At 61.7% G+C, this 27,519-nt stretch overlaps 9 protein-coding genes across 10 annotated transcripts; 4 read left to right on the top strand and 5 right to left on the bottom strand.

Moving 5' to 3' along the window:
- Window positions 1–230: 230 nt before the first annotated feature.
- LOC62_02G002610 (uncharacterized protein) lies at window positions 231–2,021 on the top strand (the record flags this gene model as incomplete). Its single annotated transcript, XM_062769122.1, has 2 exons — window positions 231–631; window positions 678–2,021. Exons 1-2 carry the CDS (start codon window positions 263–265, stop codon window positions 2,019–2,021), a joined length of 1,713 nt encoding a protein of 570 aa, XP_062625106.1. The 5' UTR covers window positions 231–262.
- A 1,010-nt stretch (window positions 2,022–3,031) lies between these two features.
- Window positions 3,032–4,808, top strand: MUP1_1 (High-affinity methionine permease; the record flags this gene model as incomplete). The annotated part of the gene is made up of 2 exons (XM_062769121.1): window positions 3,032–3,272; window positions 3,328–4,808. 2 exons carry the CDS (start codon window positions 3,032–3,034, stop codon window positions 4,806–4,808), a joined length of 1,722 nt encoding a protein of 573 aa, XP_062625105.1.
- A 68-nt stretch (window positions 4,809–4,876) lies between these two features.
- NCER2 (Neutral ceramidase 2) lies at window positions 4,877–7,444 on the bottom strand (the record flags this gene model as incomplete). Its single annotated transcript, XM_062769120.1, has 3 exons — window positions 4,877–5,511; window positions 5,552–6,745; window positions 6,809–7,444. 3 exons carry the CDS (start codon window positions 7,442–7,444, stop codon window positions 4,909–4,911), a joined length of 2,433 nt encoding a protein of 810 aa, XP_062625104.1. The 3' UTR covers window positions 4,877–4,908.
- A 1,907-nt stretch (window positions 7,445–9,351) lies between these two features.
- Window positions 9,352–10,539, top strand: LOC62_02G002607 (uncharacterized protein). 2 transcript variants are annotated; one of them, XM_062769119.1, is made up of 3 exons: window positions 9,352–9,692; window positions 9,830–9,851; window positions 9,938–10,539. In XM_062769119.1, the coding sequence occupies exons 1-3, from the start codon at window positions 9,421–9,423 to the stop codon at window positions 10,373–10,375; spliced, it is 732 nt and encodes a 243-aa protein (XP_062625102.1). In that variant the 5' UTR covers window positions 9,352–9,420; the 3' UTR covers window positions 10,376–10,539. The 2 variants fall into 2 exon arrangements, with proteins under 2 accessions (XP_062625102.1, XP_062625103.1); XM_062769118.1 differs by having other exon boundaries at window positions 9,779–9,851.
- Window positions 10,540–10,668: 129 nt separating this feature from the next.
- Window positions 10,669–13,689, bottom strand: gox_0 (Glucose oxidase; the record flags this gene model as incomplete). Its single annotated transcript, XM_062769117.1, has 12 exons — window positions 10,669–10,897; window positions 10,935–11,013; window positions 11,059–12,094; window positions 12,135–12,287; window positions 12,335–12,584; window positions 12,623–12,675; window positions 12,711–12,752; window positions 12,790–12,887; window positions 12,922–12,983; window positions 13,019–13,136; window positions 13,171–13,235; window positions 13,284–13,689. 12 exons carry the CDS (start codon window positions 13,687–13,689, stop codon window positions 10,746–10,748), a joined length of 2,514 nt encoding a protein of 837 aa, XP_062625101.1. The 3' UTR covers window positions 10,669–10,745.
- A 939-nt stretch (window positions 13,690–14,628) lies between these two features.
- On the bottom strand, window positions 14,629–14,961 carry LOC62_02G002605 (uncharacterized protein; the record flags this gene model as incomplete). The annotated part of the gene is made up of 1 exon (XM_062769116.1): window positions 14,629–14,961. One exon carries the CDS (start codon window positions 14,959–14,961, stop codon window positions 14,629–14,631), a length of 333 nt encoding a protein of 110 aa, XP_062625100.1.
- An 800-nt stretch (window positions 14,962–15,761) lies between these two features.
- On the bottom strand, window positions 15,762–17,118 carry SPBC460.04c_0 (Putative alpha-ketoglutarate-dependent sulfonate dioxygenase; the record flags this gene model as incomplete). Its single annotated transcript, XM_062769115.1, has 4 exons — window positions 15,762–15,905; window positions 15,952–16,249; window positions 16,287–16,747; window positions 16,783–17,118. The coding sequence occupies 4 exons, from the start codon at window positions 17,116–17,118 to the stop codon at window positions 15,762–15,764; spliced, it is 1,239 nt and encodes a 412-aa protein (XP_062625099.1).
- Window positions 17,119–20,720: 3,602 nt separating this feature from the next.
- Window positions 20,721–22,580, bottom strand: mfs1_0 (MFS glucose transporter mfs1; the record flags this gene model as incomplete). The annotated part of the gene is made up of 5 exons (XM_062769114.1): window positions 20,721–21,030; window positions 21,069–21,489; window positions 21,536–21,979; window positions 22,033–22,348; window positions 22,389–22,580. 5 exons carry the CDS (start codon window positions 22,578–22,580, stop codon window positions 20,721–20,723), a joined length of 1,683 nt encoding a protein of 560 aa, XP_062625098.1.
- Window positions 22,581–24,922: 2,342 nt separating this feature from the next.
- Window positions 24,923–26,600, top strand: liz1_2 (Pantothenate transporter liz1; the record flags this gene model as incomplete). Its single annotated transcript, XM_062769113.1, has 5 exons — window positions 24,923–25,199; window positions 25,349–25,963; window positions 26,021–26,146; window positions 26,196–26,311; window positions 26,367–26,600. 5 exons carry the CDS (start codon window positions 24,923–24,925, stop codon window positions 26,598–26,600), a joined length of 1,368 nt encoding a protein of 455 aa, XP_062625097.1.
- Between the last annotated feature and the right edge of the window lie 919 nt (window positions 26,601–27,519).

The following is a 27,519-nucleotide window of genomic DNA, read 5'->3' as shown; positions in this document are numbered from 1 at the left end:
CGAAGAGAGCGTTGAGAGCCGATCCTTCCTCATCATCAAGTTGCGCGGTGTTGCATGTGGCGTAGTCCGTCTCCATAAACGGCGAGATGAAGTAGCTGTGCAGTGAGGTGATAAGGTTTGGTTTGGTGAAACTAGCGCGGAGCGGTCCAAGTATCCGCGGAATGACGTTTGGCGTTAGTCCCCATGACAACAACAACCGCGACGACTGGTTCTCACAACAAACGTCTTCTCACTGCTCACTCACTCATTGACTTACACAGCCATGTCCGTCCCGCCTGTCCGCGAGCCCCCGCTCAAGCCCACCCCGCCCGAGGCGTACGGCTCGCGCGGTATCCGCGGGAACCATGGGCGGACGCTGCGCTTCAGCGAGCCGCCGCCCGTCATCTGGGCGAAGTGTAACCTCGAGCCTGGGCAGCTGACGGCGCTGCAGGCCCAGCTGGCCAAGCACCACGACCACGTCTTCGCGCACGGGCACGGCGCCGACGGCGACCAGCCCAACATTGCGCGGTTCACGCCCGACCTCGTCGCGCTCCCCGGGTTCGACCGCTTCGCAGAGCACTACCTCGCCATGGTGATGGTCACTGTGGGGACATGGCAGCCGACCGACCTGGTGCCGAAGGCGCAGCGCAAGGTGCGTCGCGGGTCGGCTGTTGCTTATGTTGGCGCTGACCCCCCAGACCCAGGCCGAGGAAAGCCTCATGACCAAGTTCGGCCGGCTCACCGCGACGTCCGACCTGCCCCCGCACCGGTGGATCACGGGCCTAACGGCCGCCTTTCTGACGATGCACGTGTGGAACGCGAGCGCGGCGATGCACGCGCTGTTCACAGCGTACCCAGGCCTCATAGCCAACGACGTGCGCACGGCGTCGCTGGGGCAGTTCCTCGGCCCGGACAGAATCCAGTGGCTCCTCCGCCTCCTCCTCGGCAGACTGCACCACCGGCGCGCGTACACAATCGACGACGAGAGCCTGCAGGCGTGCGGCGATCTCCTGGTCGCATACCTCTCGCGCGAGGAAAACGTGCCGCATTCACCACAGGCACAGATGCTAACATACCGCATCCGCGAGCTGTTCACCTTCGTGCCCAAGGTCCTTACGTGGGATCTTCAGCTGCACGCCGTGCGCGTCGGGCTCATGTACGGTGCACTGGCGGTCAGTGTGCGGCTCGAGCAGGACGCCGTCGTGCACCAGAACGCTATTATCCGCGCTGGATTAGGCGCGATAGGCGGCATCATAGGCGCCGCGTGGACGGTCAACCCGTTCGCTGTGCTGCGCCCAGCGGCAGCAGCGAGCGCCGCGACCGTCACGCTGGCGTACGACGCGATCAACTCGCTCCTCACGGCCGAGGAGCAGCGGCTCGCACAGGTCGTCGCGGTAGTCGTGCACAAGTTCAACGTGCAGGTTCTCCGCGCGGGCCAGCAGGGCGTCGTGCCGTGCTATAACCCACAGTGGATCCACGTCATGCGCGACCACTGCCACGGGTGCGACGGCCACGACGCGGACTGGGAAGCGAAGGTCGATAAGCCCGTCACCGCCGACGAGTGGGCCGCCGCGCTCGACGCGTTCCAGAGCACGGCGGCGACGGTGCTCCAGATGATCGTGTTCGGGTCCGGCGTGCCCGTCACGGTGGACGTGCGGCCAGTGACTGTGGGTGGGCTGGGCCAAGCGCCCCAGGCTCTTCCTCCGCCGCCTTCTCCTGCTCCGCCTGCCCATGCTCCTCTTCCGCCCGCGGGCACGGACAATCTTGGACTTGCCGTGTCGGATGGAGCGACTGGAGGAGGTGGGGGAGGTTGGGGCGACGAGAAGGAGGAGAAGGCAGAGGTGCCGGCACATCGGCCACAGTCACTGCAAGCGGTCGCCCCTCAAGCCCCCGCCGCTGCAGCTGCTGGTGCCGTGCCACCTGCCGTCGCTCCCGCCGTTGCGCCCACCAGTCTCCCGCGCGTCTCGGCGTGGTCTCTGTCCAGCGCTAGCAAAGTGTCCATCACGAACGGGTTCGTCGACGTTGGCTACGAGGGGGTGTAGGTGGGGCGGAGGAGAGGAGGAGGGGGGGGGCAGGCCACTGCGGAGCCTCGCACCATTGTGTTCAGCATGGGGTGCCACACGTAGCTAGTCGACCTTTTGCACCAATCGCGCAGACTGCTCGCTTATGCTCGCTGCGCACCGATGCCAAGAGATCCTGCGCAAGTTCGCAGCCGCGACATCCTCGGCGCGCCGATCAAGCGATACCCCATCGTTACGTACATCCAGGAGGCGTGTCGTGGCGCGCGGCAGGTGATCGTCTACCCGCGCCAAAGATATATACCATTGCGCGACGATACGCGCCCAGCAAGCATTGTCACGCCATGCATCGAAGCACGCACACAGCACCCGGCGTTATCGAGCCTCCGTCGAAGCCTAGCCGGCGCTTATGAGGCGGTGGTTCCGCCAATCGCTCGCCCCACATCTCGCAGATGTACCTCCACCTTCGACATAACGCAATGTCGTGATGCGCAGGCGAGATTACACCCCGGTCTGGACTCCCGACCTCCGACCGAGCATCTGATCAGCGCTTGTTGGTGCATGTTGGTGCTGGCTCGCCTTTCTCGGCGACGTGTAAAAATCTTTGAAACAACGTGTGGGCGGATGTCACCCCCAAACGCGGGGTGGACGTCGGATCTCTCCAAAGTGGCAAATGATTAAACGACTTTCACGAAGGCACCCAAACACAAGGTTTTCGTGGCACACCTTACTTCACCGTGGTCGATGCTCGCCCCATTCCGGCCTGTAGACCGCCTTAGCGACGCGCTCCCTATAGAGGGTCCCCGCACCCCCTCGGTCGACATGCATAACGTATTGCACTCGTGCTCACGTCGCCATGCTCGACGATCTGCGACTATCAATGACGCGACCAGAGCGTTGATTTTCACCGCCGCGGACGACGATGAGCGGCGTACTATCGACGGCAGCGGCGGGCAGGCCACCATGAGCGCCGCGTACAAAGAGCACCGCGGCGCGTGCTAGACGACGACCTCCCCAGAATCATCGCCGACACCATGTCCCGCCGCGACTCTGAAAAGTCGTCCATTATCGACGAAACCGGCGCCGAACGCCACTTCATCCACGCTCAGCTCGACTATGTCGGCGAAAAGGGCGGCAACGAGGCCGATGAGACGATCCAGACGACCGCCGGTGCTCCAGTTGAGGTGCGCAACCCGCTCGGCTACAACGTGGGATTTTGGACCACGCTGCTCATCAACGTGAGCCACTTGGTCGGCACGGGCATCTTCTCGACGCGTGAGTGGCCTCGTCCTCAAATCTGACCTGCAATCAATCACTCACGCCCACCCAGCGTCCAACATCCTCACGCAGACCGGATCCGTCGGCCTCTCGCTCATCTTCTGGGTGATCGGCTTCCTCATCAACCTGACCGGCATCAGCGTGTACCTCGAGCTCGCGTCCTACTACCCGTCGCGCAGCGGCTCCGAGGTGGTCTACCTCGAGCAGGCGTACCCGCACCCCAAGTACCTCTTCCCCGTCGCGTTCGCCGTCAACGGCGTCCTGTTGACCTTCTCGTCGTCCAACGCGATCGTGTGTGGGCAGTACGTCTTCCGCGTGGCGAATGTCAGCGCGAGCGCGTGGGCGCAGAAGGGCGTCGCTATCGCTGCCATGACGCTGGTCTGCGCGACCATCATCGTCAGCACCAAGTGGTCGCTCCGTATCATCAACGCCGCCGGCGTGCTCAAGCTCGCGACACTCATCTTCATGACGATCACCGGCTTTGTCGTGCTCTCCGGAAAGACGCACATCCCCAACCCCAAGGCCAACTTCCAGGACTCGTTCAAGGGCACCAACAAGGACGCGTACTCGCTCTCCAACGGCCTCGTGTCCGTCCTCTTCGCGTACGGCGGGTACGCAAACTCATTCAACCTCGTCAACGAGGTCAAGGACCCCATCCGCACCATCAAGAAGACGTCCAATGCCGCCCTCATCTCCGTCGCCGTGCTCTACCTCCTCGTCAATGTGGCGTACCTCACCGCCGTGCCCGCTGCCGACATTAAGAAGTCGTCCCAGACCACCGCGGCGCTCTTCTTCAAGAACGTCTTTGGAACCAAGGCGGGTCAGGCGCTGTCCATCATCCCTGCGCTCTCGGCCCTCGGTAACATGCTCGCGTCCGTCACGGCCAACTCGCGCATGATCCGCGAGATCGGCCGCCAAGGCCTCCTCCCCTTCCCGCGCTTCTGGGTCTCGACGCGCCCCTTCGGCTCGCCGCTCGGCCCACTCCTCATCATCTGGCTCATGACGGTACTCATGATCTCCGCCCCGCCCGCAGGCCAGGCGTTCAACTTCCTCGTCGCGCTCAAGTCGTACCCCGACTCGTTCTTCCTCGCGCTCATGACCTTCGGCCTGTTCCTCATCCGCCGCCAGCGCCAGAGGGCCAACCTCCCGCGCACGCAGTACCGCTCGTGGTCTTGGGTGGCGATTGTCTTCTTCTTGGCCAAGATCTTCCTCCTCGTCATGCCCTGGGTCCCGCCCAAGGGCACGCTCAAGTCCACGTCGTTTGGCTTCTTCTACGCCACGTCCTCGCTCACCGGCCTCGGCATCATCGGCCTTTGCGGCCTGTACTACCTCCTCTGGACCAAGATCCTCCCCCGCCTCGGCGGGTACCAGATCCGCCAGACTGTCATCCAGCTCAGCGACGGTGCGCTCAGCAGCTACATGCTCAAGGTGCCCAATGCCGACGTCGAGGAGTGGGACCGCAAGCACGACCCGTCGGGCCGCTCGATTGACAGTGGTAGCGAGCCCGTGACGAGGACTGTCAACCTCGTCTAGGGGGCACGACTACTGCTACTGTAGGGCTACATGCGTTTTCATTAAGCTAGGGCTACATGCGTGTCTCCGTATCGTTGATATGAATGCTACAATTGTCTTGTTACAACAGCTCAAATGCCTCGGTCACGCCCTCGAAGGGCACGATCCGGGCCGAGCCCGACGCCTTCCTGTCGCCGCAGTAGCGGAGGCGGTATGTGCCGCGCTCCGCGCCGTCGCCGGTATCCCAGCTGATCTCTACGGTGCTCGAGCCCCAGAGGATGTCGGCGCGCTTCCACGTGAACGTGAGGAACCAGTCTGCGTCGCTGCGCACTTGGCTCCACGAGCCGTTTTTGTCCCTCTTCTCCACGGCAGCGAACGTTCCCTCGAGTCGGAGGTTGTTGCGCGGGTTGGCGCCCTGGAACGTTGCGGTGACCACCTCGCCGCAGGTGTAGGTCGCGTTCGGCGGCGAGAGCACCTGGCCCATCACCTTGCCGAGCGGCGCGTGGTCATACACCACCGGGATGGCGAGGCTAAGGCTCACTGGCGCGCGGTTGTCCGGCGGGCTCGGGCCCTGCGGCAGCGCACCCATCGTGGCTGAGGGCGATAGCGCCCCGATCGCGCTGACCGTCAAGTTGATGTATGCGTCGAGCGTGTGCCGCCCGAACAGCGTCGAGGCGCCCTCGTACCGCTGCACGTCGTATTCCTCGGGCGTGGTGACGTAGTGCTGGGAGCGAGTGAGAACTGGTACCCAACCCCAAACTCACACTGTACGTGTTGGCCGGACCGCCGAGGACGACGATGGGCTCGGTACCGCTGTCGACGATACTCTCCGCTGCGCGCTCCACCGCTGCGCGCCACCGCCTACCGCTCATCGTTGTCGCTTCCGCCGGTGAGATGATCATGACCAGCTGCCCGACGCGGAGCATCTGGATGTCGACGATGTTCGCGCTCCACGCGTACGGCCAGTCCATCTCGCCGACGTCGAGGAGGATGTTCTTGGCGCCCTGGCACTCCTTCTGGCGCGCGCTCGGGCTCTTGGTCGCCCTGGTGACGAGCTTCCAGACGGGGTTGTGGTTCGCCCCACCGGTATGCGACTGGACAAAGTCTGCGATGCCTGGTCCGTCGGTCGTGCCCGCCGCAAAGGAGTAGCCTAGCGCCCCTGGGCAAGTCTGTGCCCACGTCCCGTTCGGGAGGGGGAAGGAGAAGTACCGCAGGTCTTTGAAGAAGTGGAACGCCTTGACTGTCGGCCCGACGAGCGGCGTGGAGGCCGATGGGGCCTCAATGTCCGAGCAGATGCCGCTCCAGGCGCGGAAGGGGTTCCAGGCGGCGAGGAGCCCCAGGTCGAGCCTGCTCCAGTCGGGTAGGCGGGGAAAACGCAGACGGCAAACGTGGAGCAGTAGGCTTGTTGCCGCGCGGTTCTGCGCGTCGATGATGTCCTTCGCCGCCGCGTACTGCCGCCGGCCCATCTCGAAGCAGCTCCGCACGCCGTTATCGCCCGCAGCATAGTTCGGCCCGCGCCCAATGCACTGCTTCACCGTGCCGTCCTTGCACGTGCTAGTCTCGAAAGCGCACGGCTCCTCCGAGCCGTCGTCGCACCACTGGCCGAGTACGTTGGGGGACACGTCGCCGACGCTAGCCTGGGAGAAGGCCGCGACAAAGTCTGGCGCCGCGGCTGGGTCGGTGCGCATGTCGCGCTCGAGGAGCCACGCGGCAACGCCCTTGTTGTCGCCGGACACGAGGGCGTTCCGGCTGCTCACAGAGGTCCCGTGCACGCCGTACCAGTTGAGCACGCCGAGCAGCTTGCCGTCCGACGCTCGCCGGAGCGACAGCAGCGTCATCTGCGTATCAGTCGGCCCTGCGTACGCTGCCTGCTCGGACGCCGGGTTGGCTAGGTATGCGAAGAGCGAGCGGTTGATGTTGCCGTCCTTGACGTCGGCGTACCCGACGTCGATGAAGCCCTGTGTGTGTGAGCCGTGCCGACAGCGTCACCCACCTGGGCCGAAAGCACCGACGTCACCCACCTCCTGCAGATTCTCATGGGCGCGCCGTATGCTCCGCACTGCGCCCTCGATCTGGGCGTTGAGGCTCTGCTCGTTGAGACCGAGCGACACGACCTGCGGCAGCATGTAGTTGTGGTAGCCTGCCGGGCCGGAATGGCTGTGGGTAGCGACAAGGGCGATGGTCTGCGTGTTGTACGCCGCGTACTCGGGGCCAAGCTTCTCCAGCGACTCGATGATGCCCCGCCTCACGGCGGTATCGCCCATCGCGACATCGAGGACGAGGTAGACTGCCCGGTCGGGCGAGTTGACGGCCCCGAAGATGAATGCGCGCGAGTACAGCCGCTGCCGCAGCCCGCCGCCGACCTGGTCCAAACCTTTCGCGTACCCAGCGAGGGGGAGCTCGACGACAGGGCCCGTGACGTCGGCCTTGCCCACGCCGACGAGGTACTTGTCGCCACTCTTTGCCGAGGCGGCAGGCAGGCCGAGGAGTAGCAATGCGCCGAGGACGAGCTGTGCGCGGGTCGGGATCCACGGGCGCGGCGGGACGACGAAGAGCGCGAAGGCTGTCGCGGCGGCTGGGAGGCCCAGGAGGAGAAGCGCGAGAACCACCAGCACCCCTAGCAGCGGCCGATATGGTTTGTGCGGGTGCACCGGCATCGTGAATGGGATACTGCGGCGCTCAATATGCCCTGGGCGGTCTTTATAGGCTACGCAGGTGACGTAGTTGGAGGCGGTGGAGGCGACGATGATTCGGCCCACAGCGTAGTGCTAGTGGGAGCTTGTAGCGTGCGGCGTGTACGGCGTGTGCTGTCAAGTCGCATGGGAACACGTGGGTGGGCAGGTGTGTGGCCGTGAGGCATATGTATGTGGCGGAGGGCGTGGTGGCGGGCGGGGCGGGGGAGCGGTTCGGTCTGGGCGGTGACGGCGGGGAAGCGACGCGGGGCGTCACCTACCCAGGCGTTTGATACCTAACTAGGGCTAGGTGACTTGCTCGGATTACAGATGCTCCGGGAAATCAATCACCATTGCTTCGGCAATTTCGTCAAGCTGGACATCTCGCAGCGTCGACCAAGCGACGCTAGCGAGAAGTAGCTCCGGAGCAAGTGCTCCGGCCTGCCACGCTTCTCCCCCCACCTTAGTACCGATCGGCCGGGTGACGCTGGCGTTCCAGTTTCCGTTTGCTTGTCGAACAGCCGTGACCACAAAGCCCCAGCGCCCATTGTGCATGACCACTGGAATGCCGAGGCCATGTGAATAGGCGAAGCAGTCAGAAACCAGAGACAGCAGGCATCGCCTGTGGTCTTTTCCCTCCGGCACGTCGTGATCCTCCCTCATTCGGAACTCGATCCTTGCCTTGCCCCGTGACGACTTACTGGAGCGCCAGATCCTGGCATCTCCAATGCCATCGAGAAGTTCTCCGAGTTCGTCGTGTAGCACACAATCAGTCTTGAGCTCTAGAGCTGCCAAAGCGATGCCGGGGCATTGGTGGCGCTTTCTACCGTGGCAGTTGCAGGACTCTGAACGATGTGGACTGTCGAACGGAACACAGATGGCGACGTCAGCCTTGATGAGGCTACCCGTATCAAGAATGAAATGGTGCTCAGATGACCACCGATCCGAGGGTCCCACCAGAACGGAGAAGTTCCTTGTATAGGAACGATCCCTCCGAGACGAGAAGTCGGGCAAGGTCCAACTCATGGAAGTAGGGGATGCGTTGCGACAGTTGAAGCGAAGCATGGTCCTCCATTCCAACCTGGGTGACGCCCAGCGGCTGTGTGTGAGCAGCCGTTCGTTCGACGTCCTTGATCAGGTGGGCGACCGTGTGAATTCGCTTCTTGGGACGAAACTGGATGCACTTCACCCCACCACTCCAAAGCGCGCTCTCCACACATGGCTTCACGTAGATGTAGCACTCAGGTTCACTCTCGAAATGAGTGAGAGGCAAAGCGCTCATGACAGGGAGGAATTGGGAAAGAGCAGCGGCCATGGCGAGAGTAGTGTGTGGGGATGGTGGATGGTGGTGTCAGCGGTGGGGGGGACGATGGTGGTGGTGAAGGTGACAGTGTCGAGATACAGAGGGTCGACGTGTCAGCCTTGGTCACTATATGCTTCTGGTCGTGAAGCACCAGAGGGGCGTAGAGTTCATGGACATCACGGACCACCTGGAGCTTTGCTCAGCTCACACGATCGCTTCGCATCTGTGAAGGGCGCAGGTGGTGGGCGCAGGTTGGTGGTTCTGGAGTCACATAGCACAGCATTCACTGAACATGCAGATACCTGCCTAGCAATGTAAACCACGTCGCACTAGTATCCGTTTAGCTTGGACATGCTGGGCAGTAGAAATCTTGCATGTCGTGCCACAGGCCACAAGTCACAAGCTACAAAGATGCGATGGTGCACACGTTAACCTGTTGTGTCGTTTTGGGAAAGCCAGGCCACCCGCCATTTGCCAGGCGCCACAAGCAGAATGCGCCACGACAGACGGAATCAAATGGATCATTGAGTGACAGACGACTGGACTCTTCATTGCCCACCACAACAACCCAACAACATCCCTCTTGCCACCAAGCATCATCATCACCACCACCACCGCATCACCACCACCACATTACCATCGCCACCAGATATACACCATGCAGCCAGAGTGGATCCCCGCGAGTCGACGCCCGCACGACCCTCCCCCTCCACCACCCGGCTTCCCTCGCACCTCGTGGCCAGCCGATGGCTTCAGCCACCCGCCGTTCTCAGACTCGGCGGACGCGCTCCCCTATCGGCTCCGATGGGCGACGCGGACGGCGAGCCTGCATCTTGCCAAGTGCCTGGAGGCCGCGAAAGAGTCTTCATCGGCACCGGTGATCTCGGCCGACTGCTTCAACCTCGCCGTGCTCGATAAGGCCATGGAGATGTAAGCAGGCAAGCCGGACCTCCGTCGTTTTGCTAACTCTGATTCTGCAGCAACGAGGATAGGCGTGAGCGTCGAGCGAACTGCAGCCTCCACCAGTGTGCGAACGTATCTGAGTGGCTCAAGGACTCGAATCACAGCATTCAGTTGGCGGAAAAGATGGTAGGTCGCGCTCCCTCAGGAGTGTACCTTGCGTAGCTTCCGTAGCTTCCACCCCTGTATCCCACCTACACTTTGCTTATGCCCAGGCCCGCGACAGTGGCGTCAGCATTGTCCCGTGGGAGACGCTGTTCAAAACCATCCGTCCTGCGATGACCTGCACCATTGAGCCTGGCATCGACACCAAGACTAGGGTCCGTGACCCTCCACCGTACGACTTAAGCATCCTCGGTGTCTACGACCCCGACGCTCATGTCGAGCCCCGCGCAAACTACTTTGTGACATACCGTGTCAATCCGAAGGACCCAGACGGCGACATGATCATTGACCGTGGCAAGAATCCAAGGCCGCAATTTACCCCGCAAGACATCGCCGATAAGCTCTTCAATGCGCCGTCATCGCCGCCCCCGGGCACGCCAGATCTCTCGGAAAGCGCGTCGGCCTCGTCCTCGCCAGCTCAGCCCGTGTCGGAGCGCGTTTCGTCGCCACCCGCCGTTCCCACCGTGGGTCTCGACAGCAAGAACTGATCGACGCGCCCGTGCCCCCTTGTCGCCTTCGCAACCCCTTGTCCCTTTCGCAATTCATCGCAATTCATCGTCGCCATTCCAGTCTCCATACTGCCGCACGCCCTGTCTTCATACTGTCCCACACCACATGTCTCCATAGTCCACATGTATAGCTGTCACATAGGTTGAGCATGGCCGCCGCTGGTCGGGTGTGGTCTGGAACCCCACGACGGCATGCTGCGCAACAAGCACGACCGAATCGATGCAGAAACCCATTACAAATAGAATCCTTACCACGGCCTACGCCCCAGCCGTCAACGAACAACGCAATGCATAGGCGTAACAATAGAGGAAAACGATATGGGCTGGATTCACGCCCTTCACTGCGTTATCAGTGCGGGGGTGGCTTAGCGGGGCTGGAGCCGGGCGTCAGAGCATGAAGAGGGCGGTGGCCTACCGAGGGGTGGCTGCCAGTGCTTCCGCCGACGCGACTGTGCTTGCTCGCGACCTGAGCCACGGGAACGCCGTCGGCAGAGGTGTAGCCTGTGCGTCAGCACGGTGCCGCAGGCGTCACACTCACTGTCACTGTTGTACCAGCCAGCGTGGTCGTGGGTGGGCGAGACGGGGCGCTTGTGGAGCTTGCGAATGAAGAACCAGACCTGAACTAGTTAGTGGGACGCCCGACATCACCACGCTGAACATACAGCCAGACCAATGATGCCTAGGCCACCGACAATGGCACCGACAGCGATACCGGCGCGAGCACCAGTCGACAGGCCGCTAGCAGACGAGTGGGTGCCCGAGTTGCCACCGTTGCCGTTGCCGTTGCCGTTGCCACCGCCCTTGCCGCCGTTACCGCCGCCAACGTCAGAGGTGCCGTTGTTGGCCTGCGCCTTGCCGACAGCCCAGTGCTGGCCCTTGATGATGTCGGCACCCTTCTCGGCAATACCGTACGTGGTAGCCATGAGGTGGGCCGAGATCTCGATAGGGATGATGGACGAGTCGAGGACGCGGACGTTGCTGGTGCCGTACACGACGAGGTTAGTGTCGACGACACCACCGCTGTCACGGGGAAGCATGGAGCAAGTGCCCATTGGGTGGAACTCGGTGCCAGCCACGCTCTTGATGTAAGTGTTCAGAGCGTCGCCGGTGACGTTGGCACCGGGCGTCGACTCGCCGGTGAGCACTCCGGCGAGGGGCTGGGTGGCGGCGAGCTTGCGGACCCAGGCGATACCAGCCTGAGCGAGGGCAAGGTCGGTGTCGACGCCGAAGTACGAAGGGTCGATAAGAGGAGCGGCGAAGGGGTCGGTCGAGGCGATGAACGAGGTACCGCGAGTGTAGGCATGCTGGAAGGCGACCTGGATGACAATGTTCTGGGCATTGGCACCCCAGAGGTGGAGAATGACCTCAAACTGGCCGACGTTGGTGCTGAGCCACTGCTGCTGCAGAGCGTACTGGGCAGCAAGACCCTTCTGCACGCTGGCGGGAAGGCCGTGCTTGGCGGTAACGACGGCGACGGTGGCGTTAATGTCGATTGTGCCGAGGGAGACGGCGTTGATGTCGGTAGCGGTGATGTCTGGTGGGTTAGGACAAAGATCTGCTAAAACATGGCGACACTTACAGCCAGTAGCCTCATTGACGTAGGTCAGAGGGCCAGTGTGGTTGGCCTGCCAGATGGCAAGAGCGTCGGCCTGGAGAGTGGCGTTGGTAGCGAGGTTGTACCACGTCTCAACACCGGGACTGGGATGGTCAGCGTTGGAACTTCACACACCAGACTTACACGGTGTTGAACTGGAGGTTGAATGCGACGTGGTCTTGGAGGTTGTAGCCGACGGGAAGGTCGATGATGGGGGTGATACCGAGGGGAGTGAGGACGTTAGCAGGTCCGACACCCGACAGCTGGAGGATCTTGGGGGTGCCAACGGTGCCCGAGCTGGGCATGTCAGCGAGCACACTTGTTCCGGGACGTGAATGACTCACGTAACAATGACCTCCTGGGTGACGTTGACGGTGTAGACGGGAGCACCGGGCGCGGCCTGGAACTGGACACCAGTAGCGGCGACATTGCCCTTGGCGTCCTTGGTGCCGTTGAACAGGAGCTTGGTGCCCTGCTGGCCCGTCAGGATGACGAGGTTGGGGCGCGGCGGCGCGGCCTGGATGTAGCCCCGGAGGGAGTCGGAGCGGGTCTGGTTGACGGGGTTGAGAGTGGACGGAGTGATGGTCACACCGTCTGTGTGGGTCAGTGCTGTCGAGTTGGCGAGGCCTCACGAGTGTCGCCAGCAGCGAGGTCCTTGGCGGTGAAGCCCAGTGCCTCCCAAGTACTGCTTGTCAGCGGCGTCGGTGGCGAGAGACTCACGGAATCCAGTTGGACGTGATGGGGAAGATGTACTGCGTGTGGCTGGGGGGTCAGTGGCGTCCATCAACCCCGTACCCACCCGATCTGGATGGGGCCGCCCTGACCGTGGGCAGAGACGTTGGACGGGATGTGGAACTCGGACGCCTGGGCAGCATCTGGGGGGACAAAGTTCTCGGACTGGGGGTGAGCTCAGACATCCCTTGCCGCTCACCTTCTTGATGTACTTGTCCACCTCGGCCCAGTTCCAGGTCTGCTCGCCACCAGGGTTGAGAGCTGGATGTGAGTTGATTTCTCAACACGCCACCTACCTGCCCAACTGTCGTACTCTTGCGCACTGGCACGGCCCCAGAACATGCCGTTCACGGCGGCCGAGCCTCCAAGACCACGGCCCAGAGGCCAGTGCTTGGAGAGGTTGCTGCAGTCGGTCTGGCGTCAGAGAGGCTAGACATGTCTTGCTCACCTGGTTGACCGTTGTGAAGTTCCAACCATAGGCGGTCGAGGTGAGACCCTTCATGTAGCTGAAGCCTGGGCCATGTCAGACCGGGGAACACTGCACAGCGAGTGGCCACCCACCTGGAACCTCCTCCTGAATCTGCACGTCCGAACCATCTCCGCCGGCCTCGACGACGAGGACCGTAAAGTTGGACCACTCGCTCAACCTCGACGCGGCAGTGAGACCAGCCAGACCGCCACCGACAATCACAAAGTCAAAGCTCTTGCCGACGACGTCGGCGACGTTGCTGGTGATACTCCTCTTGAGAAGGGTGCGGGGGAGGTTGTCATAGGGGTCGTTCTCTGCGGAACGCTTTTGGTGGTGATAATCGGAGTCGAGAGGAGAACGAGCGACGGGATGAACTGGCTGGATATTCGAGTCAGAACGGCCGGCGCGACCTGCGCCGCCCCGACCGCCCTGCCCGAGTCCGAAGACCGGAGCAGTTGACGATAGAGCAGCGAGCGTGAGTATGAGCGTATGAAGCATCTAGTTGAGAATAACGTGAGCGCAAGCAGAGAGAAACGAGGGTGCTGTTTTTTGTCGAGTGTTTTGTTGAAAGTCCAACAGCACCACACGATGATCTTGAGAAGCCCGGCCGTGGTCGCGCGCTCGGGCGCGTCGTTCTGACGTTCGCGCGCTCGGATGGCCACCGCGTGGGTGAAACGACCTGCTGCTCAAATCAGAAGCGTGCTCGTTCGTAATCGGCTATGGGGAAGATGAAACACGCGGTCAGATGTCAGCATGGGCCGTGTTGCAGTGCGCCGCAGCCGTCCACGGGTGCGATATCGGTGGTCTCGCCGAGTGGCCTCGCCCGGTCGGGACCTATCAGCCAGCGCTGCGGCAGCGCTCTCAGTGGAGCGGGGTGCGAAGAAGTGCCTTCGGGGCTGTAGATAGCCCGCTTGTCGTCATACTCGACGTCAGTTGAGCACTGCTGCGGATGTTGGAACTCTTGGCGCGGTGAGGGGAAGACGCGGTCAATGCGACGCCAAGTGTCCGTTTTTCCGCGCCTCCGTGCCCCGCATGGAGCAGCGCTTGAGACGCCTGTGTGGGTGATAAAACGATGATACGGGGGCCGGGGAGCTGGGGTTGGACTGATAAGAGAAGAGCAAGTGAGAGACGGTGAAATGCAGAGCGCGAGCAGGACGATGCCCAGCCCGCCCCAGTCGGCGGCGGCGGTGGCGTCCCCCACCCCAGCCACCGCTTCTTACACCCACACACATGCTGGCGCTCATCGTCGCACCATGACACCATATCGTACATACATTACCCCGGCTCCGGCGCCTCGGCGCCCCGATTATCCTCAATCCGAAGGTGTGCGCGCGCCCCTTGCATCAGCGAGGGGCCTGTATCAGAACTCACATTCTCACGCAATCACGTTGGGCCTCCAGGACCGTGCGCGCCCGGACCGGCGCCCCACGACGAGCCTCATGCGGCCATGAACGGTTTTTGGACATTGTCGTTGGTCACGAGGCCGACGTCGTTTGGCCGGGAGGAGCGGCGGATGAACGTGTCCCGCAGCTCGCCCATCACTGCCCAGAACTTGCCGCTCGCGTCGTCGACGACGAAGAACTCGCCCTCGGCGGGTGAGTATACTCGCAGCTCGGCTGTCCGCCGGAGCGCGGCCAGCGCCGCGGCGGTGGTGAGCTGCCGGTCGTGGGGAGGGTGCGAGGCCGAGCTGGAGGGGCTGGCGGGCAAAGGAGCGGCCGCCGCGCTTGCCAAGACGAGTGCGATGAGCCCGAGCGAGAGGTGTAAGCGCATCGCCGCTGATTGTGAGATGGGTGAGATGGGCAATGGAGCAAGTTAGAGGTCGGCCGTCAATCCGAGGTGTGGAGATGAGCACGCTCGGCGAGGTCGCATCGCTAGAGTTGGTCGGGACGTCATATAGTTTAATATCGAGTGAGGGTGTGAAGCAGCGGGAGGCAGGCAACGAGTTGAGATCGCGCGGCACGCGGCTGCTCGGAGGGGTGAAACGGCAGGGATTGCGCCAAACAAACCCAAACATGTGGGCGGCCGCAACAATGATCACAGTCACAACCACTGGCCACCGTGAGAGCCGCCCCCGCAACTGCCGCAACGTGTGCGAACGATGCCCACGGGCCATGAGGCCATGAGGAGCCCATGCAAGACGCAGGCACTGATCTCTGCTATCGCTCGCTCCTTGTCAGTGCGCTTTTGGCGGCCAGCACGCAAGAGCCAGACAGCCAGCAATGGGCGACTGCTTGGCACATCCAGCAGCCACTGCCGCCGCCGACGTCATGAGCAAACTCTGAAGCGCCTCGGCCATCCCGCCCCCTTGGCCTCAATGCACCGAGCGGCTGTGTCGGTGCCGCCTCGGCTCGTTGGGTCGTCGGCTGCGGCACTGCTGTTTGACATATGCTCGAGGTAGCCTGACACACCGCGGGGGCCGCCTTCCTGACATGGGCCCGGGTGCGGCTGGCATGCGCCCTGATGGTCATCGGTCCGAGCCGAGGCCACCCAGTTCGACCTCAACCAACTCCACTCCGCATGGCTCAGAATCCCAGTGATGCTTCATACCTGCCTACAACTCTCTACATCGCCTAGTACCTGAAAGGCAGGTCCTTGCCGTTCAAGAACCCGTCAATCTGGAGCGCCTCGGCGCGGCTGACGCTCTTGGGGTCGTAGTAGGGCTTCTCGGCCAGCGACGACACGCGCGTGCCGTGACGCTCACCCTCGTGGTCGTACTACAGGCGTCAGCTTACTCCCCGCCGCGCAACACATCAAACTCACCGACACGGTGTGGATCGTGGTCCGGTTGTCCCAGATGGCCGAGGTTCCCGGGGTCCAGTGCCAGCGCACCTGGATGTCGGTGGAGCGCTCGAAGATGTCGTGGAGATAGTTGAGGAGTGCGTCCGACTCGGACTTGTCAAAGCCCTCGATGCCGACCGTGTGCTGGCGGTTGACCCAGAGCGACTTCCAGCCGGTCACGGGGTGGGTGCGGACGAGCGGGTGGACGCGGAGCACGTTCTTCAGGCCGCCCTCGGGGTCGTTCTCGTCCTTGTACTGGTGGGCCGACTTGTACACGCCGCTGGTGGTCGTCAGCGCTTCCTCGGCTTCCCACTCACTTGAGTCCGTCAAGGAGCTTCTTGAACGCAGGCGACAGCTTGTCGTACGCCGCGTAGCCGCTCGCCCAGAGGGTGTCGCCGCCGACCTTGGGCACCGTGTCCTGGTGCAGGTGGGTGTATCCGGGAGGGTAGGGCTCGTGGACGAGGTCGGTGTGCCAGCCAAAGCTGAGGTGGTTGGCGGGGTATGGACGGCGCCAGTTACGCTGCGCCCTCTGCGCGCCATTGTCCTTGCGCCCGTCGGCCCAGATGAGTGTGATGCCGCCGCCGAGGCCGGGCACCTGCGCGACCTGGGGGTGACGCTCGATCTCGCCGTCGCCGAGGTAGACCCCGAGGCTCTGCTGGGCCTGGGGAGACAGGTCCTGGTCACGGAAGAACACGATCGAGCGCTCGGCGACGAGGAGCGCGAGCTCGTCCTTCTGCTGGTCGGTGAGGTCCTTGAGCTGGAGGCCGACAATCTCGGTCTGCCCGTCAGCTCTGCAAGTCGGCGGCCACTTACACCGATGTGGGTGGTGAGGTCGTTGACCTCCTTGGCGGCGCCGAAGAGCGCCTTCTTCTCCTTGTCCGCACGTGTGCCTGGGTCGACGTAGGTGCGGCCGTCGCGCGCCTCCTCGCGGATCTTGGTCACGTCCTGCACAAAGTCGGGCTTGGGCGGGTAGTATGGGTAGCCGTTGGAGAGGTCGATGCCGGCCTTGGCGTAGCGCCTGATCGTGTTGTCGGGCGGGAGGATGAGTCCGGGGTTGGTCTTGGCGACTTCCTCAAGCTGGGCCTTGAGGGCCGAGATGTCCTCGAAGGACGACTGGGCGGGCGGGGTGTCGACTGCGATGGGGGCCATTGTGAGTTCGTGTGATGGGGAACAGCTGCTGCACGCGTCGAGTGGATTCATATACCGGCTCCACCGAGCTAGTGATTACTCAGTAGCCTAGCTTGCCGAGGCAATTGGTCACGAAACTGCTGGCCATGGTGCACTGCCGGTGTTAGAGTTGGAGTGAGCACGCACGAGTGAGTGAGAATGAGGTTGTGAGGTCAGACCACTCGGCGATCTCCGTCTGGCCATGTCTCCCTCGCGTCCCGTCGTCTTTGTCGCTAAAGTCGGACATTCTACCAAGCCAGGCTGGTGGGGTACCACAGAGCGATGGTGTGATCACAGCCAGCAGTATCATGCGACTGAGAAGTGTCGTACAATGGTCGTTGGAGCACGAGCTCGACGATCACTCACTTCGAGAGCGAGTGAAGAGTAACTGTCGGCGGGGGTCGTCGCGACTATCGCGAAGCGACGCATGGACCAGCGAGTAAGAGCCCGAAGGCGCCGAGGGTATCACTGTACTGTAGGTCGTCACACGCATCCACTGTGTGTCGAGACCACACATAACTGAACGTAGGCGACGAAGTGTAAGAACAACAAAACAGATCATGACGATGAAACGCGAACAATGGCGTCATGAGTCGCTGTCCCTGGCTGGTGGACCTTTCCGGCCTACTCCCCCACCCCCACCGCTTGGCACCCACCACCCAGCCACAGTAAAGAGCGAACGAATCGCAGCGTACCGCGCAGTTGCCGTGGCTGGCTGGGGCAGGCGCCGGGTGGCTGCCTCCCGAGTACCAGCTGAGCTTGAGCCGATGCCAAGACTTGGCTCAGTTGAGTCTGTTGCTGTCAGCCCGCAGGATCGGCCTTCAAGCTTCCTGACTCGGACGCATGCGTGCCGTGTACTGAGCTGCGACGAGATGTTGAATGTGTTTCAAGTCCATGACTACCGAAGCGGAGGACTGTCGTCTTCATATGTATGTAGTCGCCGGCTTCTTGGTGCGGGGTGGACGGGCGTTATCTTATCATCGCACTGGCGAAGCGAATGTCCACTGCCTCTACGACATTCACACGACACGCAACACCCAGCCAGCCGCACAGTAGACAATTCTCGACGTGCTTGGCCAGCCAGGCGCGTCTATTTTGCGGGTGGGGCTGAATGCCAAGACTCGTCCCCGGGAAAAGGGCGGGGAAAGTGCGTAGGGGGTGCAACACCGGCGACTTCTCCGCGGCGGACGGACGAGTTGGGCCTGCATTCCCCTCTTTCCGTAGCTCCATAGACTCATGTTCGGCGGTGTAAGTCACCGTGCACGCCGAGAGTCAAGACTGCACCGTGCCTCGCGCCAGCATCTTCACCATCGCACGCGCACATGTCGTCAGCTATGTCCGATGTCAATGGCGACACTTGGCACCCGTCGGCAATGCAGCGCTCGACATATTTGGCCTGTCGAGGTGGTTGACTCATTCAGCTGTGCAGCTCGTTGCCGAGCAGGCCTCAGAAGTGTGGATATAAAGTCGGGAAGCAGGAAACTGACGCTGATCTACAGTGGCACCACCCACGATGGCGACCAAGACCCTCCCTTATGAGCCCAACGCGCACGGCTCGGACTCGGCAAGTGTCGACACGGCAGACGTGGACAAGAACCCCAAGAAGACGTGGAAGGGCCGCCTGTGGGACACGTTCGACCTCCCAGCCGACGAGAGGAAGCTACTCTTCAAGGTCGACGCCCTCCTCTTGACCTTTGCCTCGCTGGGATACTTCCTCAAGTACGTCTTCGGCTCTCGCAACGCTCTGACAGCAGGAACCTGGACCAAACGAACATCAACAATGCTTTCCTGGTTTGCTGTGCGACGATGGTATGAGCTGACAGTCAGTCAGGCATGCAGGAGGACCTTCGTAAGCCGCCACCACCATGTGCCACACTAATCCCCAGATATGCACGGCAACGAGCTCGTGACCGCCGTTTCTATCTGGACTGTGGGCTACGTGATCGGCCAGATCCCGTCCAACCTGTTGCTTACGCGCGTGTCCCCGCGCTACGTTATCCCCTCGCTCGAGTTCGCCTGGGGCCTGGCGACCCTCGCGTCGTACGGCGTCAAGTCCTACAAGGCGCTGTATGCGCTTCGCTTCCTCGTCGGGCTGTTCGAGTCTGGATTCTACCCGGGTATCCATTACCTCCTTGGCGGTTAGTCGGTCCTGTCCCTATCTGGTGGGTGTCATCAAGAAGCTCACATCCACAGGCTGGTATACCCCACGCGAGATCGGTAAGCGCGCCACAATCTTCTGGCTCGCCGGCTCGATCGGGCAGATGTTCTCTGGCTTCCTCCAGGCGGCCGCATACACCAACCTGAATGGCGTCCATGGCCTCGCTGGATGGCGGTGGGTACACCTGCACTGCATGCACGACAATACTGACGGCTCAGGTGGTTATTTATCATCGACGCTGTCATCACCCTCCCGATCGCCATCTTCGGCTTCTTCTTCCTCCCCGGTCTTCCCTTGCAGGACAAGAAGGAGTGGTGGCTTACGGAGGAGGAGAATGCGCTCGCTATCCGACGTTTGGAGAAGATCGGCAGAAAGGGCAAGACAAAGTGGACAAAGGACAAGATCAAGGGTCTCTTCTCCACGTGGCACATCTACGTCCTCCGTAAGTCCCAACTTGTCGCCCTTCTGACAATGAGCACTCCAGTACGTCCTGTGGAACAACGGTGGCATCCAGCAGCCGATGGGCTACTACCTCAAGAGCTTCAACAAGAAGCCCCCTCCTGTGCCGGGAAGGAGCTTCACGGTGCCACAGATCAACAACCGTAAGTCTGCGCCTTGAGCGAGCTCACGCCAGTGCCACTTCCCGCTACCGGCATTCACATCGTATCGGCACTGTTCTTTGCATGGGTCGACGACGACCTGTTCAAAGCCCGTCGCTGGCCGACCATGTACATCGGGTGCTTGATCATGGTGAGTTTGGAGAGCGTATGGTGGCTAAAACCAGCTCACCATCGCCATTCCCCTGCGCGTGCTGCCGCTGTACGACAACATCAACGGTCACTTTGCGCTCTACTGGCTCGCAAGCCTCGGCCATGGTGCCGGCCCACTCGTACTCTCTTGGATCAACCAGATCAACCATGACGACACGGAGAAGCGTGCCCTCCTGATTGCCATGGGCAACGACCTCGCATATGTCGTCCAGGCTGTCGGTCCGAACTTCTACTGGAAGACGACCGACTTCCCTGCCGCCCGCAAGGGCATGCTGGTGGTTATCATCATGCAGATACTGATGAGTGAGTGATTTCTGGGGGCCTGCTGACACCTAGTCCTGTGGACCACTTTGATCTTGTTCTTCCTTCGCCGTGACAAGCGCCGCGCTCAGGAGATCAAGGCTGAGCGAGGGGCAGCGGGAGTTGATGTGGACGGTGATGAGGATAAGAGTGACTCTGAGGGCCAAGGACAGGACTACAGCGTGAAAGATAAGCTTGGTGAGGAGGAGAGGAAGACCTAAGAACAATAGTGGTGGTCTTGGTGTGAGGGTTCATGTGGCCATCCCTCGGCCACATGTGATGCACGACATCCGCCTGCGAGCCGTCCCTTATCCCCGAAGTCCACCCCCGCCACAATATGCATCCCGCAACGCCACCTATACCTTACTACCAGTGTTGTCATAGTAGACATCAGAAAGAGGCTTAAGCTCCTTGTCGCCACCGTGCGCCACCCCAAGGCCAACGGACCTGGCAATCTCGTCGCGGCGCTCGCGCTCCTCCTCGCTCGACTTGTCGTCGAACAACGCATCGATTTCCTCCAGGGACAGGCCCTTGAGCTCGGGAAGGAAGATGACCACCCAAATGAGGCAGAGCACGCAGAATACCATGAAGACAATGAACGTCTTCCATCCGATATTCGTGAGCATGATCGGGGTGATCTGCGCGACCGTGAAGTTTGTGATCCAGCTGCGAGGCATTAGCTGGGATTTGGTCACTGTACTCACTTGACCGCTGAGGCGATGCCCACGCTCCTCGCGCGCTGGTCGAGAGGGCATGACTCGGCGGAGATGATCCAGCCCACCGGGCCAAACCCGAAGCCGTACGACGACGTGTACCAGAAGACTGACATCAGCGTTTTCCGCGGCATGCGCTCACCAAAGACAATGGCAGCATACCCGGCTCCCTTGTGTTTCGCGAAATCAGAACCGTACTTGGCGACGAGGGCGGCGATGATGGCGTGTGAGATCGCCATGCTGGCACTGGCGAACATCAGGAGCGGGCGACGGCCCACGCTGTCAGCTACGAGAGCGCCGGGGACGGTAACGACAAAGAGCACCACGCCAATGATGCCTGTCGCAAGAAGCGAAGTCGTGCCACCAGTCAAGCCCAGTTGGGCGAAGATCGTCGGAGCATAGTACAGGATGGCTAAGGACTCAGCTGACGGCCTCCTCAGCCTCTGTCTTCAACTTACCGTTGATACCTGAGAATTGACCAAATGCCTGGACAAGCGGCCCAAAGGTCGCACGCTTCCTCAGCCCCGGCGTAGACACCAAGCGCCAGTACTCGCGCATCTCCTCGCGCCACGTGATCTTGGAGACGCCGTATCGGCGCTCCGCGACGTCCTTGTGGATGAGGCGCTCAGCCTTGAGGCAGCTGAACTCGTACTGCACGTCGGGGTCTGACGCGGGCTTGGCGCGCAGCTCAGCCAGCACCGCGAGGCACTCGTCATCCCGGTCGTGGAGCATGAGCCAGCGCGGCGAGTAGGGCAGGAAGCGGATACCGATGGCCAAGACGAGGGCTGGGGCGAGCTGGAGGCCGAGAGGGACACGCCACGCGGCGGACGACTGGCCGGGGTACGTGGTGCCGCCGATGAAGGCCGTGCCGTATGCGATCCAGTACGAGACCATGATGCCGACTGCGGCGGTCAGGGGCCCCTCGACGAGGTGTGTCACACAACCAACAACTCACAACAGATAGCCACCTGCTGAAGACCAACGAGCGTGCCGCGGATGGCAGCGGGCGCAAGCTCGGCATTGTACATGGGCACGACGGTGCTCAGGCCTCCGACCCCCATGCCGGCGAACCACCTCCCAGCGTATATCATGCCGACGTTGTACGTCGCCGCGGTCTGGACGACTACACCGACAATGAACACGATCGTCCACAGCGTGATGGAGTGCTTTCGCGAGATACGGTCGCTGATGGGGCCGGCGACCAGTGAGCTGAGGAACGCGCCCAGTTCGAGGATAGCCGTGAGCATGCCCTTTGTGGTCGAGTTTTCGAGCTGCGCTGGTCAGGTGGGGACGACACAAAGGCGTACTCACAGTTTTCTGGAAGCGGTGGTGGAACTCGGCCTGCACTTGGACGTTGGAGAACACGCCCTGGTTGTAACCGTACAGCACGCCACCGAGGGCACTGAATGTCGCCAGGCCGAGGCAACGGCGGTTCGAGATGAGAGCCTTCCACCCGGCCTCTTGCGGCTGCGGGTTCGGTGTCATGATCGCCACTGGTGCCATGGTGAGGAGGTGCCACTGGCTGTAAGGTAAGTAAGTGGTGGGTGAACTGGGATCAGTGCCTCCATCGCCGACCTTCTTGTAGTCGTTGCCATCGGCCCCAGGTCCGCTCATGTGCCCCGCTTGGCCCCGCGAGCCCCGTACCCGGCGGCATGAGTAACCAGCTGAGTATGAGGGACCGGGGCTGGGTCAGTCATGGAGACTTTGCGGAGACCGTCAAGAGGGGGTGGGGAGGTGGCAGGAATAGACCGGGCCAGATCTCTGAGTCACAACTCTGAGCGGGACCGTGTCCGACAGCCCTAGGGTTAGACGGAGCGGGTGGGAGGCCCGCCGGCTTAGTCCCCTTGCCCACTCTCGTCCCTTCGGGCCCCCTGCTGTGGGGGGGATCGAATGACCGTGTAGACTGCTTCTTGGATGTAGTACTTGGAAGGTGTGATCCACATGCCCACTGCCGGCGGCAGTGGCGACGATCTTGGCGGAGCACCTCGAGATGGTGTGACGGGGTTTTGAAGCCACCAGCGGTCCATGTGCCCGTCGGTCATCTTGTGTAACCCGTAGATGCGGTCCGCACAACCACTGCCTGTATGGTGACTGCTGTGCTGAAGGACAGGAGGTGGTGAGATCTACTGTTGTAGTAGGCGCCGACCAAGCATTCGCCGTAGTTAGGTTGAGGAGGTCGGCGGCCGGCGGGCCCGCAAGCCGCTCCTCCTTCGGCAGAGTCAGCTGCCTCGGCGGAGAGTGCACACGGTGGCAGACAGGCTTATGTTTAGCGAGTTCTCCATCAGTTGTTGGCCGTCAGAAGAGTCTTGCTGGGCTGACATGTGTCAAGTATCATTTTGAGAGGGGTGGTGTTGTCGGGAAGTGACCACAATTGCGCGGAGTTGGACTGGCGGTGGGGTCGGCCAGGTTGACCGGCATCCCGATGGGTGTCGGCGGGTCGGCCTCCGGCCCTCCGAGCCCCCTCCCATGCCAAGCCAATATGACTCTCGCGTAGACGGACCGATTCGGCGCCCAAGACCAAGCCCTCCCCCGCAACTGAGCGCCACGACGGTCTTTGAACGAGATGCTGACTCCCGGTTCTGGTGATGGCTGATGGCGATGAAAAGCCAACGATGGCGTCATGGCTCCGGAAGGACTCATTCCGTTCCTTGCAGAGTGGAAGTGGACGGTGCCGCTGGAAAGTTTACGCGCTTGTCGGAGGGGTGATGTGCATGTGCATGGATGGGAGGAGTGATGTGCCGACGAGGAGGGAGGAGTGTGGGCAGTGGGATGGCACGCATTGACCAGCCTCGATGGCCATGTTGAGCCAGCGGACATGTCCAGGTGGACGTGTTTCGGGTCTTGGCTGGCTGTGTTTCGACCCGAGGGTTTCGATGGCACGGGAGATCTTGGGGTGCAGGGTCCATGTCCATACGCTCATAGTCCCTGGACCGGCCGACATCTGCTTGGCTGCAGACAAGGAGAAAGAGCGGTGCGCATACACAGACCGCCGGCCATGACATGACTTGACATGACTGGGCATTCTGCCGCCTCGGCGTATTTGTATTCTTGGCACTGCACCTTCATCTGCGCACAGGGGGTGTCGGCCTGACACGTGTACTCGCGCCCAGACGTCGACGGCCGAGCTCTGCTGACGTCGTGCTCTCGCTCTGCTCGCCACCACTCGAGTCGTGCACGCTACTCCGTTATCTTATCCGGGACCGTCGTCCCCTGCCGAAGGATGGACGGAGGTTGCAGAAGCACCTCGTGACCTCGGTGGCCGAAGCGTCAGGCCGGTCCGCTCTGCATTCCGTCGTGTGCGCTCTCTTGGCAATTGGGCCCATGCTATTCGTGCGGCGCCAAGTCGTAGTTTCGCGCCGCGTCTACATAGCGTTTGTGACTGTAAGACGCCGCGCCGCCGTCCACTTGCCGATGGGCAAGACAGGCAATCACATCATTTCCCTGAAACATGAGCCACTCATTGTGCCGGCGCGTGGCGTCCCGCCAACCGCCCTCCGCTTATCTCCCCACATCCTCGCTCGCTCGGACATGTCCGTGGCGGCGCTGGGCGGCCTGGAGGAACAGACTAGCTTACTAGTCACGCCCGCCGCCATGGTGCCTTATTAAAAGCTTACAAAGGGCCCACTACCGCCAATGCCATCTGGAGCGTCGAAGGCGTCAACAATGACGACAGCAGCACGCGACTGGGCTTGGGAGACTGCAGCTCTACGCACCGCAGGTTATCGCGGTCGAGAACCCGCCGCGAGACGCTCCGAACATGAACCGATCGCCGAAGCTAAGGCCTTGTATAAAGAGACTGGGGCGGAGCCCAGACCAATCCCCACACCCGTAGCTGCCTGCCCGCCATGGCCACAAAAACACTCGCATACCAGCCCGGCCATGAGACCGCGTCTGACGGCGACGTCGAAAGCGTCAGCAAGCCCGTCGACCTTCACGAGGCGATCAAGCCGACCTGGAAGGGCCGAATCTGGGACACATTCGACCTCCCCAGGGATGAGCGCCGGCTGCTCTTCAAGGTCGACGCGCTGATCCTCACCTTTGCTTCGCTGGGCTACTTCTTGAAGAATCTTGACCAATCGAACATCAACAATGCCTTTCTCTCAGGCATGCAAGAAGATCTGGGTGAGTGCGGAGCTGTGCATGAGGCGTGGTGTTGTTGCGGAAAGAGGAGGAGAGGTTGTTGGAGGATGATTTCGGGTGGATGGTGGATGGTGTTGGGTGGAGGTCGCGCCACTTTCCCCTTGGATCGGCCTCGCTAACCCTCGCCACAGGGATGTACGGTAACGAGCTCGTCACGGCGGTGTCGATCTGGACCGTGGGCTATGTGATCGGCCAGATTCCCTCCAACCTGCTGCTCACGCGAGTATCGCCGCGGTACGTCATCCCCGCCCTGGAGTTTGGCTGGGGTATCGCCACGCTGGGCTCGTATGGCGTCAAGTCATACAAAGCTCTGTATGCCCTCCGCTTCTTGGTGGGCCTGTTCGAGTCGGGCTTCTACCCGGGCATCCACTACCTCCTCGGCGGCTGGTACACGCCGCGCGAGATCGGCAAGCGTGCCATGATCTTCTGGCTGGCCGGCTCCCTCGGCTCCATGTTCTCGGGCTTCCTCCAGGCCGCAGCGTACACGAACCTCAGCGGCGTACACGGTCTCGCGGGTTGGCGTTGGCTCTTCATCATCGACGCGATCATCACGCTGCCCATCGCGCTGTTCGGCTTCTTCTTCCTACCTGGTCTTCCGCTCCAGGACAAGAAGGAGTGGTGGCTCACAGAGGAGGAGAACGAACTTGCCATTGCTCGTCTCAAGCGCATCGGACGTGCGGGTCGTCGGCCTTGGACCAGGGCTAGGATTAAGGAGCTGTTCTCGACTTGGCACATCTACATCCTGCGTGAGTTGGAAGTGGTGCCGCTTGTCAGCAGCCGAGGTGCCCAGCTAATGCCTTCAGCCCTCCAGTATGTCATCTGGAACAACGGTGGTATCCAGCAGCCCATGGGATACTACCTCAAGAGCTTCAACAAGAAGCCTGCGCCAGTCCCTGGTCGTCACTATACTGTGCCCCAGATCAACAACTGTGCGTGCTAGAGTGGTACTCACGGTGCGGAGCCCACTAACCCCCATAGTGCCCCTCGTTGCGACTGGTATCTTCATTGTCGTGTCGCTGTTCTATGCCTGGCTGTCTGATGGACCGCTAAAGGGACGCCGTTGGCCGTTCATGTACATCGGCGCGTTCTTCTTGGTAGGTTCTTGGGCCGAGGTCTTGGTGGAGTCCCTCCGCTGACCCCAACCCACAGCTCGGCATCGCCATCCCGCTTCGCATCATCCCACTCTACGAGAACATTGAAGCCCACTTTGCCCTTTACTGGCTCACCTCGGCGGCGTCGGGTGCTGGCCCGCTTATCCTGGCGTGGATCAATGAAATTAACCAGCACGATACCGAGAAGCGCGCTCTGCTCGTGGCGATGGGCAACGACCTGGCATATGTTGTCCAGGCGGTGGGTCCCAACTTCTACTGGAAGACGACGTGAGTTGGAGGGATCCGTGGTGGAGCGATGGCCGATCGGGACATGGGGTAGCTGCTGACAGTTAATAGCGATTTCCCGGCCGCACGCAAGGGAATGACGGCAACGATCATCTACCAGATCTTGCTCAGTGAGTGTGGAGTGGGGCGCGCAAGGTACTGTGGCCGGCACTAACGGATCCCAGTCATCTGGACCACTCTCATCCTCTTCCTCTTGCGGCGCGACAAGCGCAAGGCACAGGCAGCGGAAGCAGAGCGTTCCGACGAGACAGACGGGATCCAGGGCGCGAGCGACACCAAAGACAAGTTTGCGGAAGACGAGGGACGAGGCCAGCCACTCTAAGTTGGGCCGACAGTTGGGCCGAGGTATCCCCCCGTGCGGGGTCTTATTCCGTTGTGCGACGCGTGGGCGCGTGGCCTTTGTGTGGGGATAGTGGACATGTGCGAGGCACGTTGCGTCTGATAACAAGCATATAGCGAGCGGATGTAGAAACACCGAGGTCTCTTCACATGCACCTTGGAGCTGTTTCCGCTGCGCCCAGGTCGAGGTACAGCACGAGCGCTTCGCTCGCCCCATGCAGGTGCAAGTATATTATTCCCCGGAAGCAGAGCCTAGGTTAGCGGGGATTCAAAAGACCGAGCAAGTGTCACGGCTGGTACCTCCGGCGGGGAGTCGGAAAGGCACCCCACCCCCACGCACGCGGCATGTGGCACGCGTCCATCCAAAAAGTTGTGGAGCGTCGGCCGAATCTATACTGGCGCCAGGCAGCACTGTTGTCGTCGGCGCGCCGCCCACCTTGGCCCACTCACACAGTGCAGTGAAGTGCAGTGCCGGGGCATGTTTCCCGCTGGCGCAATCGGCAGCCCCGACGCGAATGCCAGGGATGGCCCCGTGGAGACTGACCAGGCCGAGTAAGTGCGCTATC

Source organism: Vanrija pseudolonga, chromosome 2, assembly GCF_020906515.1.
Source record: "Vanrija pseudolonga chromosome 2, complete sequence".
NCBI classification, from domain to species: Eukaryota; Fungi; Basidiomycota; class Tremellomycetes; order Trichosporonales; family Trichosporonaceae; genus Vanrija; species Vanrija pseudolonga.
This window is presented reverse-complemented; position numbering and strand designations above follow the sequence as displayed.

What these genes read in the sequence shown, in the direction of transcription:
- LOC62_02G002607 (XM_062769118.1), top strand. Translation starts at nt 9,421, where the DNA reads ATGCAGCCAGAGTGGATCCCCGCGAGTCGACGCCCGCACGACCCTCCC. An exon ending in CTCGATAAGGCCATGGAGAT is followed by an intron (nt 9,693 to 9,778) that starts GTAAGCAGGCAA and finishes AGCGAACTGCAG; the next exon opens with CCTCCACCAGTGTGCGAACG. An exon ending in TTCAGTTGGCGGAAAAGATG is followed by an intron (nt 9,852 to 9,937) that starts GTAGGTCGCGCT and finishes GCTTATGCCCAG; the next exon opens with GCCCGCGACAGTGGCGTCAG.